General features: G+C 48.1%; 1 protein-coding gene across 7 annotated transcripts in view; it reads right to left on the bottom strand.

The window, feature by feature from the left end:
* RIPOR2 (RHO family interacting cell polarization regulator 2) overlaps positions 1 to 13,902 on the bottom strand; it is a 70,276-nt gene extending 56,374 nt beyond the window's left edge. For 2 of the 7 annotated variants that reach the window (XM_005240312.4, XM_055800881.1), the window contains exon 1: positions 13,637 to 13,896. In XM_005240312.4, the coding sequence (XP_005240369.2) occupies positions 13,637 to 13,697 (61 nt within the window). In that variant the 5' untranslated portion in view covers positions 13,698 to 13,896. Of the gene's footprint in view, positions 1 to 13,636 lie in introns of all 7 variants that reach the window. The other 5 variants (XM_055800884.1, XM_055800880.1, XM_055800879.1 and 2 more) reach the window with 5 other exon arrangements.
* Positions 13,903 to 14,717: the final 815 nt, after the last annotated feature.

Consider the following 14,717-nt stretch of genomic DNA (forward strand, 5'->3'; position numbering starts at 1 on the left):
GGAGAAGTACTTCACTTTTCCCATCGCCCCACAGGCTCCAGTCCACTGAATCCCCCAAATCAGCAGAACAGGAGAAGCCCCTGACTTTCAGGTCCATTGCAGACCAGACGTGTCTAGAGAAACCTGGAAAGGGGGAGCAGGACCCGGTAGTCTGACCAGAAGTCTGGGGGAAACCTTTCCCCCATAAGATACTCTGCAGGAGGACTCTGTGAGGACGCCCATAAAAATGTGGGCAATTGCGGCAGTTTCCCTGCTTACTGTGGGCATGGATGCCTGGCTCTTACACAGATACAAAGACTTAGCCCAGTCCTGGGTTACTTCCCTCACCTGAAGACGAGGGCTGGTGGTGGGTGGCAATGCTCAGCAGACCATGCAGACAGCAATTCACATGGAGGTCTCTTGTTAGCATGGTCTGATCAGCAAGACACCAGAGCTTTGGATGTCTGAGCTAGATCTGGTCTGCCCCAGGCTTTAAGGAAGACAATTTATATATGGGCTTCTTCTGTTGTAACTCCTCTTTGCTGTGTTTCTGTGTAACTCCCTTGCTCAGAAGGGAGTACTTGGAAGCACGAGGCATTTTCATATTGCTAACAGATGCCTCACAGGACACCTCCAGCAGGTATCGCACCCAGGCAAGTCTTCTGTGGGAACACAGGTAGCAAACCTAAGTGCTCTTACCTGGGAACCTTGGTCCGAAAAAAGAGGTGAATGAACATATCTGAGAATGGGGAACACAGCAGGTGCCAAAACCATCACTTGGAAAGGCTTTTTAGGAGAGAGGTAAAAGACAAGAGCTTGACCCCATCCACGAGGAATGTGGGCAAGACGCAAGCTTTAACTTGCTGGCCATACCCAGTTTCACTATTACTCTTTCCAGCTAAACATATTGAAGTGTTGCCACAATGCTCCTGCTGCACCCATCCCGTGTTCTTTGGGTTGACTCCTTTCCCGTACCTATACCTTCTCTGTCAGCTGAGCCTGCCCAGTACATCCGGCTTGCACTCACCGTCACCCTGTAGCACTTCCTGCTCTCCTTCTAGAAGAGTGTGACCCTCACTTGTTTTTCACTGCTGACATCCTCTCACCACTGTGCAACCATTTCCCCCCTTTTACTTCCCGTCACTGTCTTGCTGCTCCACCCTCCAGTTCCCCATTTCTCTTGATGTTGCTTTTACAAAGCTTTCCACCTGCAGCTCGCTGGACACTTTGTGGGAAAAAAGTTACTTGAGCTGGTCTTCTGCAGTGATTCAGGAGCAAATTCAGGCTTCTGGGACTTCTGGCCAGATGCTCAGCACAGCTTTTTTTGGGGAATGACCAAACTACAGCTCAGTGGCTGTGCCTTGTGGCATGGTGGTCAGAATGCACCTGGTATACACCAAGGAACAGCTATGGGTGCAGAGGGGGACGGGGACGGCTAAGGGACAGAAAGGGGAGTTGCCTTCAGCTTTTAATGTACCACAAGAGATAAGGTTTTCCATAGGTAATCCTTCTTTTATCTCTTCTTTGTCCCACCTTGCTGCATTTGTCTAGTCTGAGATAGCTGCCTTGGGGGCAAGAACACTTCCCACCGATGGCCTGTGCCTCTGGCAGCATTTCAAGATAGCAACTTCACTTTGAGAGGACTATGCACAAGTACCCTACCTGCCCTCACATATGTGACTTCAGGGAGTACAACAAAGGAGCCACTGACTGCATTTTTCCCCCCCAGAACTGTCCCCATTTCAAAATTAGTCCCAATGCCTCTTCTGGGCAGGTTTTGGGTGGCAATGTTCATGGAGAGTTGGAGGGAGCAGCACATTCCAGTTTCTCAGAGAGCTTAGCAACCAGGGCCAGCTGAGCTGCTCTCAAGTGCATGCCAAGTGTGTGGATGGCATGTCCAGTACTGCAGCTCTAACCTTATTTTTTTCCTCTCTCCTGTTTTTGAAAAAGCATCCCTTGTTTTCTAATTAAGGCGCACAAAAAACTGCTGGAAACTTATTTTTGCTTTCCTGGACAGATGGAAGTCAGCTACGCAATGCGATGATCAAAGCTCTGGAAGTGATCAGAGACCTGGAGTGACAGGTATGGTGCTGTCGCCCCGCTTTTTGGGAGCATGGCTGCCAGACAGCCTCTCCCGTGCTGTTGGCGATGGGCTGGCTTAATGGCCGGCTGCTGGACAGCCTCAAAACCATCTCTCCCACCTTGTCCAGAGGAGTGCGGAGAGTGGGGTGCAGTGCTTCCCACGGGTCTGCAGCATGCGAAATACCGGCTCAGGGCTGCCCTTTCTGCTACAACCAACATGTATAATCATGATCAAGGAGGCCCTGTTAGACCATCCCCAGGAAAGGACTTGGCTTTGTAGAGAGAAAGTCTATCTGATCCCAGCTTCCTTGTTGGGATTCTCTTGAATATTTGAGTAATCTCCTGGTTCTTCCCTGTTTCTTGGCTCTCAAATGCCCAGACCTGGCTCCCTGCCACAAGCTTCACCTTCCATCAAGGCAGCAGGCTGAGATCCCCACTGCGTTTGAGTGTCTCTTAGGGATTGATGTCACCTCTACCCACATTACCAAGCAGTAATACCTGCTGCTGAAACCTGCTGGCTACACCAGGACTGCAGTTAAAATGGGGGTTCAGTCCATGTTTACCTGCAGACTCCCCTTGCAACCTCACCTGCGCTTGAGAGGCAAATTTCAGGCAAGCACTGAAGCACAGAGGAGAAAACCTTTCTTTGTACATGTCCAAGCACACTCTGGTTAACAGCACCAGGCATGGCTGGGCCAGCCCCATCCTCGTCCACCCCATGCTATGAAGCAGGCAATTGGGCTGGAAGGACTGAGGGTCACGAAGGATGGTTATTATATGGGGCAAGACACTGTGGGATGTGTTAGCAACCACCAAAGGTATCCTAGGTCCATGACTGAAAGAGCAGGTTGGGAGGACCCAGGGCTCTGGCTTGCCTTGCTGTGCCCTACAGCAGCAGCATAGAGATGGTCTTCGTCTTACTCCTGCTCAGCGTGTCCCACAGGTCACAGCAAGAAGGGGAGGAGCTGCAGGGATGAAAAGCATGGTCTGGGGAAAATGATGGTCAGGTAGGAGAAGGGTGCAAAGGCTGGGGTGGAGGGAAAGGAGCAAATAATGCCAGAAAAATTTCAAAATCAAGTGCCATGTATGAACCCTGCAGTGCTGCATACCTGTATTCCTGCATGTTCCTAACATGGCAGTTTCATAATAGAAATCCAGGGCAAGCCCTCTGGGGCAAAGGCTCCAAGCAATTTCTATCCTCAGTTGCACTAGTATAAAACCAGATCTGCCCTGAAATCATTTCAGAGGGACAGCAGCACGGATGACCCAGCTGGGTCCTCAGTGCAGCCAGCGCCCCGAGCTGACCACACTCCTCTTTCCTTCTCCTGGGCCACAGTTCTGCACAGAGGATTGTAGCTTTGAGAAATTGCTTTCATTCCCTTCCTGCCTCCAAGACACCACCGTGGCCCTCTTTTCCTCATCAGTGCCTATTTCTGTGGCTTAAATATAGCAAATATAAAACAAGTGCAGCGCACATGAAATGCCATTCGGGGGAGTGCAATGAACACGCTGCCTCTGTAACATAATGAGCCCCAAGTGCATCTGCCAAACATTTGGACTGAGATTCCAAAGGGGGGGAGCATCCACAGCACTGAGAAGATTATGACCAAACCCTCAGGCCAGTACCCCTAAGCATCTTTTGCATCTTTTGAGGGGATACAACTTGCTTGTTGGTCCGGCCTGCCTTCACCTGGAGGTATTTAACCACTCACTGAAGTAGTTTCTTCTGGTGAAGGTGCAGAGCAGCTTTTCATGCCACATCACTGGGGGCTGTGGAGCGGATTCGAATTAAAAAATCACAAGTAATATGTAACTTGAGGCAAACAAATAGCGTTTCTTTAGGGGCATGGTCTGGCTTTGTGGCTGAGGTTAAATAACACCAGTTAAACCACGCCAGTTTTTGAACATCTGACCCTGGGTACTATTTTCAGAGCAGTGATTTTTGAAGTGATTAATGACAACAGCTTGGCACTAATCTGTGGCTGGTGTTGCTGATTAAGCTAACTCTTACTTGGCTCACAACAGGCATCAGGAATAGAATAGGCAGGAAGCTCCCCAGAGCGACAGAAGAGGCAAAGCAGATCAGGACCTCCCGAGCTGCCTGCTTTTCCACGGAAAATTTTAAAAAAGCTATAGCCATCCAACTCCAGAGCTGAGCTCAGCAGTGCTGGAGGGCTTTACTCCTCCTGTGGCTTCGTTTTGCTTTGAGAATATTTCTATATGGACCCTTTTCGACATTCCCACCCTGCTCAATAAAAAGAGTGCCTTGCTTGTTCAATGCATGCTAGCATGGCTAGTGTGGCACTGTGTGAATGTGTTTGTAGGAGGACCTCAGAGATAGTATCTAGCTTCAAATCTATCCACATTTGTAAAACCTCTCCTTTCTCCAAGGTGCTCAAGAGAAGGAAATCTGTTAGTTCAGTGTAAAGCTGTAACCCAATCCTTCAGTCCTGATGTAACCCAGCCTCCCCAAATAATTCAATCTATAAATCAGATTATCCAGATGCCACCCCAGAACACAGGGGTTCCCTAGAGGAAGTGGGCTGCGCTTGCTCTGCTCTTTACATCACCACCACTAAGAAACTGCAGTGACCTCTGGTCTGCTGGTGTTGTTTGAGACCAAAAAAGATCTCATTTGCTTGGCGCTACCTCTGTTAGCTCCATGACACTACCTGTGCTCTGTCCTATCTTTTTCTCTTTCCTTCTCAAGTGAGAGAAAGCAGTGAGCAGGACTCCAAAACTTACAAGTAGTTCTTGGTTGGCAAACTGCGCTTCTACACCATCACAACCATCCTGCTAAAATGAGCATGGTGCCTTGTAGGTTGCATCCATGCTCACAGCAGAGCTCTTCCACTGCCCTGAGCTACCACGAAGTAAGAAGGATGCAAGTGAAGCTCCATTTATGCCATGGAGCCTGAATGTTGGCCAGCCTTGTTACCCACTGGCACCTTAAACACAAACTTCAGAGAGCTGTAAGGCAAAGATGTAAGATTTTATAAGCTCATCTCCAAGAGGGTTCTGCAGGAGTCCTTGAAAGCTTAGTGTCTATGGTAGTGGCAATATATTCACAGGGCCTTTAGCCATCCTGTCGAGCCCCTCAGAGAGGCTGGCCCTCCCTTTTCTGCCACAGGTGGCTCTGACACCCCTCCAGGGAAGCTCTCAGATTGTTGCTTGTGCTGGCCACTGCCATTCCCGAACCAAACCGTAGATTCACACCTCAGGCAGCCCAGGGGGCTTTCCACTCCAGTATTGCATGGCTTGGAGGGAGGATCAGTTGCACAAAAGCTCCTCCCTGCAGGTGACTTCCCTTGGGCCAGGCACGGGACTGGCAGGAAGGCAGGGCCGGCCCCAGGAGCAGCCTGGCATGATGAAAGGGGAGGCCCTACAAGCCCTTGTGTGTGTCGCTACACACACCTCAGATGGTTCTGTCTGAGTTTTTGGGCAAGTTTTGGGTTTTGCTTCCCAGGGAAGTAATTTTACCTGGGGTTATAGGCTTGACTATTTGTGGGGCCGGGATGTTTGTAGCATCTTTTCTTCTCTGTGGGATGGGTCATTATTAATTTCAGGCAGGCTCACACAATGCCATGACATAGGCAGTAAAGACCAGGTGGTGTCCTGGCATGGGTCTGGTGAGTGGTGTTGCAGGAGCAACCTGGGCATTGAGCTCGCCCACTGTGATGTATCAGGGCAGTACCAAGTGTAGGCAGTTTTCCCAGTGGGGCACAACTAAAAGCACCGCTGTGCATGTGGGAACCTAACTCAGGCCTGTGTGGGCAGTACCTTGGCTACTGAGTCCTGCCCAGAGGCAAAGTGCAAGCAGAGTATCGCTTTAATGGTACGTGGTTGCTGCAGGGCTTCCTAGCTGGGACCTGCAATCACAAAGATGAGGCTACCTGGCTCCTGCAGTGAGTCTGCCTCCTGTCACCCTGCCTGGGGACCGGCCACCCCTATGGACTTGCATCCTGAGCATGGGCAGCAGCCACGCTTTGTGCCCGCTGCTGCCAGCCTAGCAGCAGGGGCCTGCCACGGGCAGGGAAACAGCCAGGGTCTTCCAGCAGTGATGGATCCCCATTTCCATCCTCTGAATTGGCACCAGGAGGGACACCCTCTCTCTCTCTCTCTCTCTCTCTCTTTCTCTCCTGTGAGGCAAACTTAAGGTAACCAGGTTTAGAACTTAGGACCCAAAATGTCTGAGAATGTTGGTAAAGAGGTACTTCAAACTGCCCCAGTTTTAATGCGGATGGATTTATCCCTGCCATTTGTTCAGGCGGGGGCTGGGTCACAGTAGGATTTTCCCTAAAATCCCATTTTATTTTCTCACTCTCTGTGGCTTCCTTTATTTCCACCTCACTTCTTGTTTTTCCATCTTTTTACGAACTATTTGAACTCTAGGCATCATTTCCAAGCTCCAGGTCTCTGAACTTTCCAGTTCCCAGACTGCCTACAATTAAACCAGAGTAAGTCAATGCCAGCCTCTGTAAGTTATGCAGCGTTAAGCCTCCTGTGCTCAGGATTTCCATAGCGGTTTTGCTTCACCTGTTTTCCAGTTGCCAAAGACACAGGAATATCAGTGGCTCTTCACAGCGTGAATATTTCCCTGCACACTCCCCACCCGATCTTTTTTGGGGTGTGCAAATGCACACACATGCACCCACCCACCCCTTGGCAGAAGGTCTGTAGGTTGAGCTGTGAATTTCAGCAGTGAGGAAGGATTTCTTAGGTGGCAGCCACATCAGGACCCCTCTTCAAAACATTTCCCTGCTTTTAGATGCCAGATCAAGACAACATTGTTTAAAATTCTCTGGGGCCTAAGAGCATCCGTCACCCCCCAAGCAATGCTGCGTTATAGGAGAAATCCTACCATCCGGAAGTCACCCCACCATCAACGTTTTAGTGCCTCTGTGACATTGTCCAGTGCTTGACTACTCTCCCCTCTCTAATTCATGTTCTCAGACTGTTTTCACTCCTTGCCTTTTAACTCTGAACTTCCTGACCTGGTTGTTTTGTCACTGTCACACCCTTGGGACGCCAACCACAGGGCTTTGGTTTTAGCATCCAGGCAGGCGGAAGCTCATTTCAGAGGCGGCTGAGCTGTGCCTCGAATTGTTAAAGGGGTGAAGTTGTTTATGCCACCAGCTCATGCTAGCCAAGCCACATTTATTTTGTGACTTTAGTGATGGGACTGGGTAACAAGAAGTTTGTGTTTCACGGAGCTTTGAAAAGTGCTATCTAAAAACAGGAGGGGGGAAATGGGTGAAAAGGAAACAATTTTGCTTCACCCTTTGGTGCGACACTTGTTTTGCAAGCTTAGAACGTGGCCCAAGCACACCTAATCAGTGGTTTCTGTCTGGCTTGTACATACCTTCCTCTTTTCTCTGAGGGCTGGTTAAATGCCACTTGTTTATTTGACCTGTTTTTTCCCCTCACTGTTGTTATTATTAGTGATCTAGAAATACTGTCAACAAACATGAACCAAACAAGTTGCCTTCAAGACATGGGGAAGGAAACAGCAAAAAGATCAAAGATCTTTAATTAAAAAATAGGGAGACAACAAAGCAGAAAGCTTCTATCATTTCAATCTTTTTTCATTTGGGGCTTCATTCTGCTTCAGCTACGGAGCGTGATGCCTGTTAAAAATAGCCCTCCAGCTGCCCAGGACAGCTGGACACACTAGAGGTGGAGCATTGCTGGTGGGTCGGTGTGGGGGTGCCCGGGGTGGGGATGGGTTGCTCACACAGACTCGTCTGACCGCAAAAAGCTCTCTCACCCATCTGCATAGCTCTGCATCTGTCCATGGACAACAACCAAAGAGGCGCAGCTGCAAGCAGCAGGTGAGTGAAAGATTTAGCATAAACAGGAATAAGCAAAAATGCTCCACGAGAGAGCACCCTCTTTTCCACACCATCCTTGTCCTGCATGTTAAGTAGGCCTGCCCATGCTCTTGGAGAAAGGTGCTGCACTTAGTTTCTAGGCCAAACATCTTACTACGATCTATCTGATTGAAGCAGCCACTGTTGCCTTGGTGATGAAGTGATGGGACTTCTCTTCCTCTGGCTGCAGTGGGTATGGCATACGTGTTCACTGTCTCTAGGAACACGAGATAAGCCAAAAGGACAGGTAGGGCTGGTGGCACCTGTAAATGTTTCCAGGACAATGCTCCATAGTCTCCCATGTCCTATCTCAGCCTTCTTAGTTATTAGGCACTCATATGCTGGAAAAAGTAGACATGTTGAACTCTCTTTGGGGTGAAAACACAGGAAAAATGGTATCTCTAGATGTCTGAGATAGACATCCATTGGAATGCCGTACTGACATGTACACATAAATATCTTTAGAAGACATAAATTGCTTAAACTTGCACCAGTTTGATGCGATTGGTGGGGCAGGGATATACCTGAGCTGGCTCTCCCCAGAGAGGGGCTGGCAGTGGTGGGTGAGTGGCTGGCCAGCTGCAGCATGGAAAGCAGCCTGGTCCAGTGGGTCACAGGTAAGCTGTGATACTGGTCACCCCGCGTGACTTTTAGACAAGTCAGTGCAGCTGTGTGTCTGCGGAAAGCATAGTGTCTTGTATTGCTTTAGGGGAAGAGAAAAGTTGCTTAACCCAAATTGTTGCTGAATAAAGAGCATGTCTCAACTTTAAGCTAACATCCAAACCTGTATCCTCATTTTTTTCTAACATCAGAAGCAATGTTACAATACACCAGGCGGAGCACATAACCATGAACAGCAGCTACCTTTCATTTCAGCTAAGCCTCAAATCTGATCCTAAACCCCAGAGCGAAAACTCTTTTCTCCCTTAAAAAGGGCAGGCAGGCTTTACAAGGATGTAAAGGCATCTGGTACGTTTTTGAAACATACCTTAAAACTTTGATGCAGTTACTGTTCTGCTGGGAGCCTTGATGGGTGGCGGTGCTGGAGTGTGTCTGTGTGTGAGTTCAGCGCGGCAGTTCTGTGCAAGGAGAGGGCCCTGGGACTCTGACACCGTGCAGTGCGCTGCCTGAAGTGGGGCTCTGGTCTACTGAACCAGAGGATGCACTCACTTACTGAACTGCATGAAAAAAGACATCTTTGCTTTTTTTCCCCATACTTTGGGAACACGGATGGGATTTTGTGTTGGTTCTGGCCTGAGACGCAGGTCATGGTTACGGCAGGTACAACCAGAGGGCACATACGGGGGCTGGGAAGTGGAGATGTGAGGACAGGTTGGTGTGGAGCAGCTGTGTGAAAAGATCTGCAATAAATCACAGCCTAATTTCTATTTCTCCTGTGCATTCTCGGTTTGGATATGTTGATCACTACTAACAAAATGCCTGGACTCATATGCTTGACATGTTTACTGAGTGCTTGCAAACTCTGTGCATGGATGTATCTGTATTCGTCTAGGAGCTCCTGCTGTGCCAAGCCCCCAGCTCCAGTCAGAGGCTGTGCTGGAGTGGTGGCACCGTGCCTCTGTGTGAGCACTCAGCTCTCCTCCCAGGGGAAACCAGGATCTGCCAAGACAGCTGACTTGTGTCCAAATTTCCCTGCCTCCCTGTGGCTGGGAGCCACAGGAGCCCTCCTGGCTCCTCAGCTTAGACAGACCCAAGGAAAACCCACACCTGTTTGGCTGCAGTGATGAGAGGAAGCCTTGCACTAGTGGAAGCGATTTCTTTTTAATGAAATATAACTTCAGAATCTCAGGCACTTAGAGTCACTAAAAATGAAAAAGTGTTTTCCCCAAAGTAGGTGTTTTCACCTAACAAAGGTGTAAAACTAACTGAAGTCACTTGCCTTGAATTAGCATAATGAGTAAGGCTTTAAAAGAAATGAAACCTACCACTGCCTGTACTTTCAAGAGGGTAAGGCACTTCCTTCTCGAAACTTTTGCATACTGCACCTGTGCCCTGTTAAACAAAGGCCACGTTGCAGAGGACAGGGAGTTGCACCTCACTGAATCTACGCAAAGTCATTGGCAAAGTCTCTTCAGTCTTTGAGGGAGATAGCACAATGTAAGTGCAAGGTTCTTATTAGAAAAGAAGAAAATTATCTAACAGATATTCTTTCAGGATGAACATATTTCAATTTCTCGAATACCTATTGCCAGAGTCAGCCTAATCTTTTGTGAAGATATATATTGTATACTGTGTCACACCCATCTCTGTGACTTGGGATTTCAATATACAATAAGGAAAAACAATGCTATTGGAGCATAAGAGGATGAAAATGGTGAAGTTATCAATGATGCTGCAGAAAATACAGAAGTTTTGGACAAATGTTTTTGTTTGCATGTAGGAAAATATCAGTGCCAGCTTACTGTCTATATAAATGAGAAAGTATTTCCCCCTTTGTTAAAATATTCCTCTCTTTTCCCGAAGAAGAATTTTAAAATACAGCTTTGAAAAGCGTTATGCCAGGGACTCTTTGCTGACTTTTTGAGAAACATGAAACACCAGAGGATTTCCAGAGAGTGATGAGTTCATGTTGTGTCACTAGCAATGTGATAGCCTGGCAGTGGTCCTGGCCTCATTATGGAATAGCTGGTGTAGGAGTCATACAAGCAAAATTAAAGATGGAGTACAATCAGTGGCACTTGTTAGGGTTTTAGAGAAAATAGTTGTATTGATAGTGTACTTGGACTTTTCTAAGAAATATTACTTGGTACTGCATGAGATCTTGACCAAGAACCTTGAACTGGAGTAGATCAATATGAGATGTGCTGAATGCATCCAAAAGAAAGACAGATGTAACCCAGCTGAGGAATCATCAGGGATGGCAGTTTCTGGTGAGGACCTGCACAGGCTGGTCTTCTCTCTATGGGGGACTTTATGTCCCCACGGGACTCTACGTCAGTGACCTGCAAGGGAACTTTAAACAGTGACTGACCAAATATGCAGATTGCACAATGTCTGGGGAAGTGGTAAATTGCTCCAAGAACAGGCTACTTGAGAAAGTAAGCTGATTCATCTGGGTTTAGAATGGGCATAGCTGGGAGCAAAAGATATAAGCCATAATTATGCAATAGTATTGACTCTGTCCTGAGAAATTTTGATGCTGAGAGACTTGAAGATTATAGAGGAAAATCTGATGAAGAGGAGACTCTCATGTGATGCTGGGACCCAAAAAGGACTCAAGCAGTCCTTATATATACTAACCGATCCTTGAACTGATCCTGATATTTTTACATATATATGCATATATTTATAAAGTATGAGTAAACAGGTCGTGTAACTTCTGGACTTCTCCCTGATGTAACCCTTTTGGAGTGGTGGGCTCTATGTTTGTGTCCATGACTCCAGGGGACTGGTCCCAAGAATCATGAAAATGCTTAAAAGATTAAAACTCACACTTCATAAAGAAACAGTCGTTGATAACAGTCAGCTTGGCAAAGAGTAAGAGCTACAGTCTGCAGATAGCTATATGAGACATTTATACATACAAGCACCAGTGAGTTCTTTGTTCACCTGGACAAGAGGGCAACAAACTCCAAAACCCCAGACAAATCAACACTAGAAGAAATAAGATGTAGCTACCTTTAACTGTGACAGTAGTTAAGCATTGGGACAAATTGAAAAGGTGGGTGGGAGATTTGCTTTCCAAATCAAGCTGGATGTGGAAAATAAAAAAAAAAAATCAGCCCATGCCCTAAGAGCTGTGGTCTGTGCTGAGCTGGGAGTTCAGCACCGGACAAACGCCTCCATCTGGCCTGAAAATCTGCAGCTGAGTTGTGGCTGGCGCTGAGGTCTGTGCAGTGTGAGGGGGGCCGGGGGTGCCCTGTGACTGGCACCGCTCCCCTTGCTCGCACCCACCCCACCCGAGCAGCGTGCCAGCTCCTCCAGGGTCAGCGGTGCTCCAGGAATAGCAGCCGAAAAGTTAATGTTTCCCTGCTAACCCAGTCAAGAGAGAGGAGAGGGGGCTGAAGGGGAAGGCTAGCACTGTGTCGGTGCTGTTTGGGCTTTCCAGCTGGCAGGTCTGGGAGCCAACAGACCCTCTGGTCGAGGGAGCAGCTGGGGTAGGTTTGTTCCCAGTTACACACAGATGACTTGAAGATGTTGTCACCACCTCACAGGCTCATAGGATAACTCAGGTGGGAAGGGACCTCAGGAGGTCATCTAGTCCAACCTCCTGCCCCAAGCAGGGTCATGGAGAAGTTTTCTAAAATGTTCCTGCCTTTGAAAAGCCAGCTTCTTCTAGCTGTTGCTGGATCAGCCCTGCCAGAAACAACTTAGCTGAGAGGCTGGAAAGGATTGCTTAAGCACTGTATCTTTCCCTTCAGATAACACAATATAAATGTTGAATAACCTGCACGCATTCCTCTCCTTCCCACCTACATTTCTGATTAAGAACATAGGCTAGAGGTTTCAGAAAAAGCAGTGAAGCCTAAATCCCACTGGTTATTCAGAGTACTTGGAAATGTCCATATCAAGTTGAAGCACCTGCTGGTTATCCTGGGAAGCATCATCCACCTGCGTGAGGGCAGGATGCAGGGAGCACAACAAGGTACTTTCAATGCCAGTTAATTTGCCCAGTGGCATCAGGTCTTCCCTGGACTACCAGGATTTTTTCCTGAATGCAAATGCTCTGACCTCTCTTTTCTGCAAATCCATTGCCATGTGAGCCTAAACTGGCACACAGGGTGAGGAGTGGGGGCACTTATACGTGAGAAATGTATTTGAGCACAGACAGTACATCACTGAAACTGCTTTCTTTTTTTTGTTGATGCCTTTCACTGGGGCTCAGATAACTTGATTTGGCACTATTCACTGCTAAGTTTTCCATACCAACCGCAGCTGAGCTTTGTTTAAATGAGGTTTGCTGAAGCTGTGCTGAAAGTGAGTTTAAAGGTTCACAGTCTTTGGAGCAGATCCAGGCAGCTCTTTGTGCCTTCAACTCCCTTGGAAACTGTGGAGGGCTGGGGGCCGGGAGAAGATTTGCATGAGCAAGTTCTCCCCCTGGCCCCTGCTTGAGTGCAAGGGGGAGCAGCAAGCAGCGGCAGAAATTAGACACCATGAGACAGATTACTGCTTCTCCTCTGGGTCCTCTTGCCTGCATCTCTGCTATTTTGACCTGGTAGCACTTGGTATACATGTAAACGGTGGCACAGGATGCAAGCAGCAAGGAATCAAGCTCTGGCAGAAGCATTTTTAGGGATAAGAAACTATGGCACCAGCTTTGTGCCCTGGGTTGTGGCAGTTGGAGAGGAGAAGGCTAATTTTTTTCAGCTAATTTAATTGCCTTTAGCCTCTGTAAAGAGCCCCGACTACTGTGACAGCAGCTGCACCTGCAGTGTTGAATGCCCAGCACACTACTTTCTTTAGCGCGGCCACTGCAGAAAGCACACTTGGTGTTCCCGCAGCTTTCTTCTTCTGCAGTAACCTCCTTGCTGAGGAAGCAAGCTGCTGAACCAGTGTGAAAGTTATTTTCATTGTATGTGGGTGCTTTTGTTCTCTATTCTCTTAGGAGAAAAAGAAAGTCTAGTAACCCTGTGACCTTGGAGCCCATAGGCATCTTCAGATTTACCCAGGAAATACCACCCAAGCTAGAAACGGGTCTCTAGTCAGAGTGGGAGAGGGATTAGTTTAATAAAAGATGACTTTACCTTCCCCAAAGGCATCATCTTCTTCTCCAGGCGCAGTCATTTCGTCTTGGGCATGCTGCATCGTGGCGAGGATGCAGCTCGGGGAGCAGCCAGAGCCGAGTGCTTGAACTGGTTCCTACGCTACAGCTTGACTATTGCCTTGCACCGGTTTCCTAAACATTTTGGTGGCAACAGCTTCCGCATCTGCACTTACGAAAATAGTCTCATTCATACGAATAACGCTTCTTGTTTTTACAGGCAGCCTTTGAGATGGGTTTTGTGGTGGGGCGTCCTTACTGCTGAGAGAGAAGTAGATTTTGAGAGCAGAGGCAGGCAGGACGGGCTCAAAACCAGGCTGCCCTGTGCTGGGAATGCCACAGTGGAGCACAGCCCTGCCAGCCCGGGGTGTAGGGGGTTTGCATATGAATGTGAATCCTTTCTGGTGGCAGAGGTAGAGCTGGGGAGCAACTTGCCCTGCTCAGTCTGCAGAGCAGCTTGCTTTCACCCCAGGGAGAGTTTGACCAGAGTAGCCCCCCCAGGCTCTCTCAGTGCCACACATTCACAGGATTTAATTTTTTATTTAGCATGGCAGTGGCGACAGTGTGTTCTTACCCACTCTGGAGTGACCCACAGCAGTGGACACGTGGACAAGCTGGAAAGCCACAGGTGACCGTATAGATAGATGCACTAGCAGGGACACAATTCTTGCTGTTAGACTTTCCCAAATCACTGTCTTCAGTGCATTATCACACCTAAGGACCTTCCTGATGGTCAGGTGAACAACAGAAGAACATCAAAGTAAAACTTGCTGTTATTTGAGCATCTCTGTCACTACTAATTCTGCTTCACACTGGCCCATTCAGTTGCTGTGTTTCCTGGATTTTATAAAGCAAGTTGACTCCTTCCTGCCAGGTCTCTCAATTTATAAGAAGACCTTGCCTACAAATTAACTTACTCTAAACTTGCACAAAAATATGTTTGGGCTTCAGGTGGTATCTGAGCCTTGCATAGCCCTGCTGACTTCATCAGACCACTCAGGGATATTTGTGTGCACGTGTGTGCACATCCAGCTGTGGGACCTAACACCGGTAGTCCCTCAGAA

This window comes from Falco peregrinus, chromosome 3 (genome assembly GCF_023634155.1).
Source record: "Falco peregrinus isolate bFalPer1 chromosome 3, bFalPer1.pri, whole genome shotgun sequence".
In the NCBI taxonomy this organism is placed as follows: domain Eukaryota; kingdom Metazoa; phylum Chordata; class Aves; order Falconiformes; family Falconidae; genus Falco; species Falco peregrinus.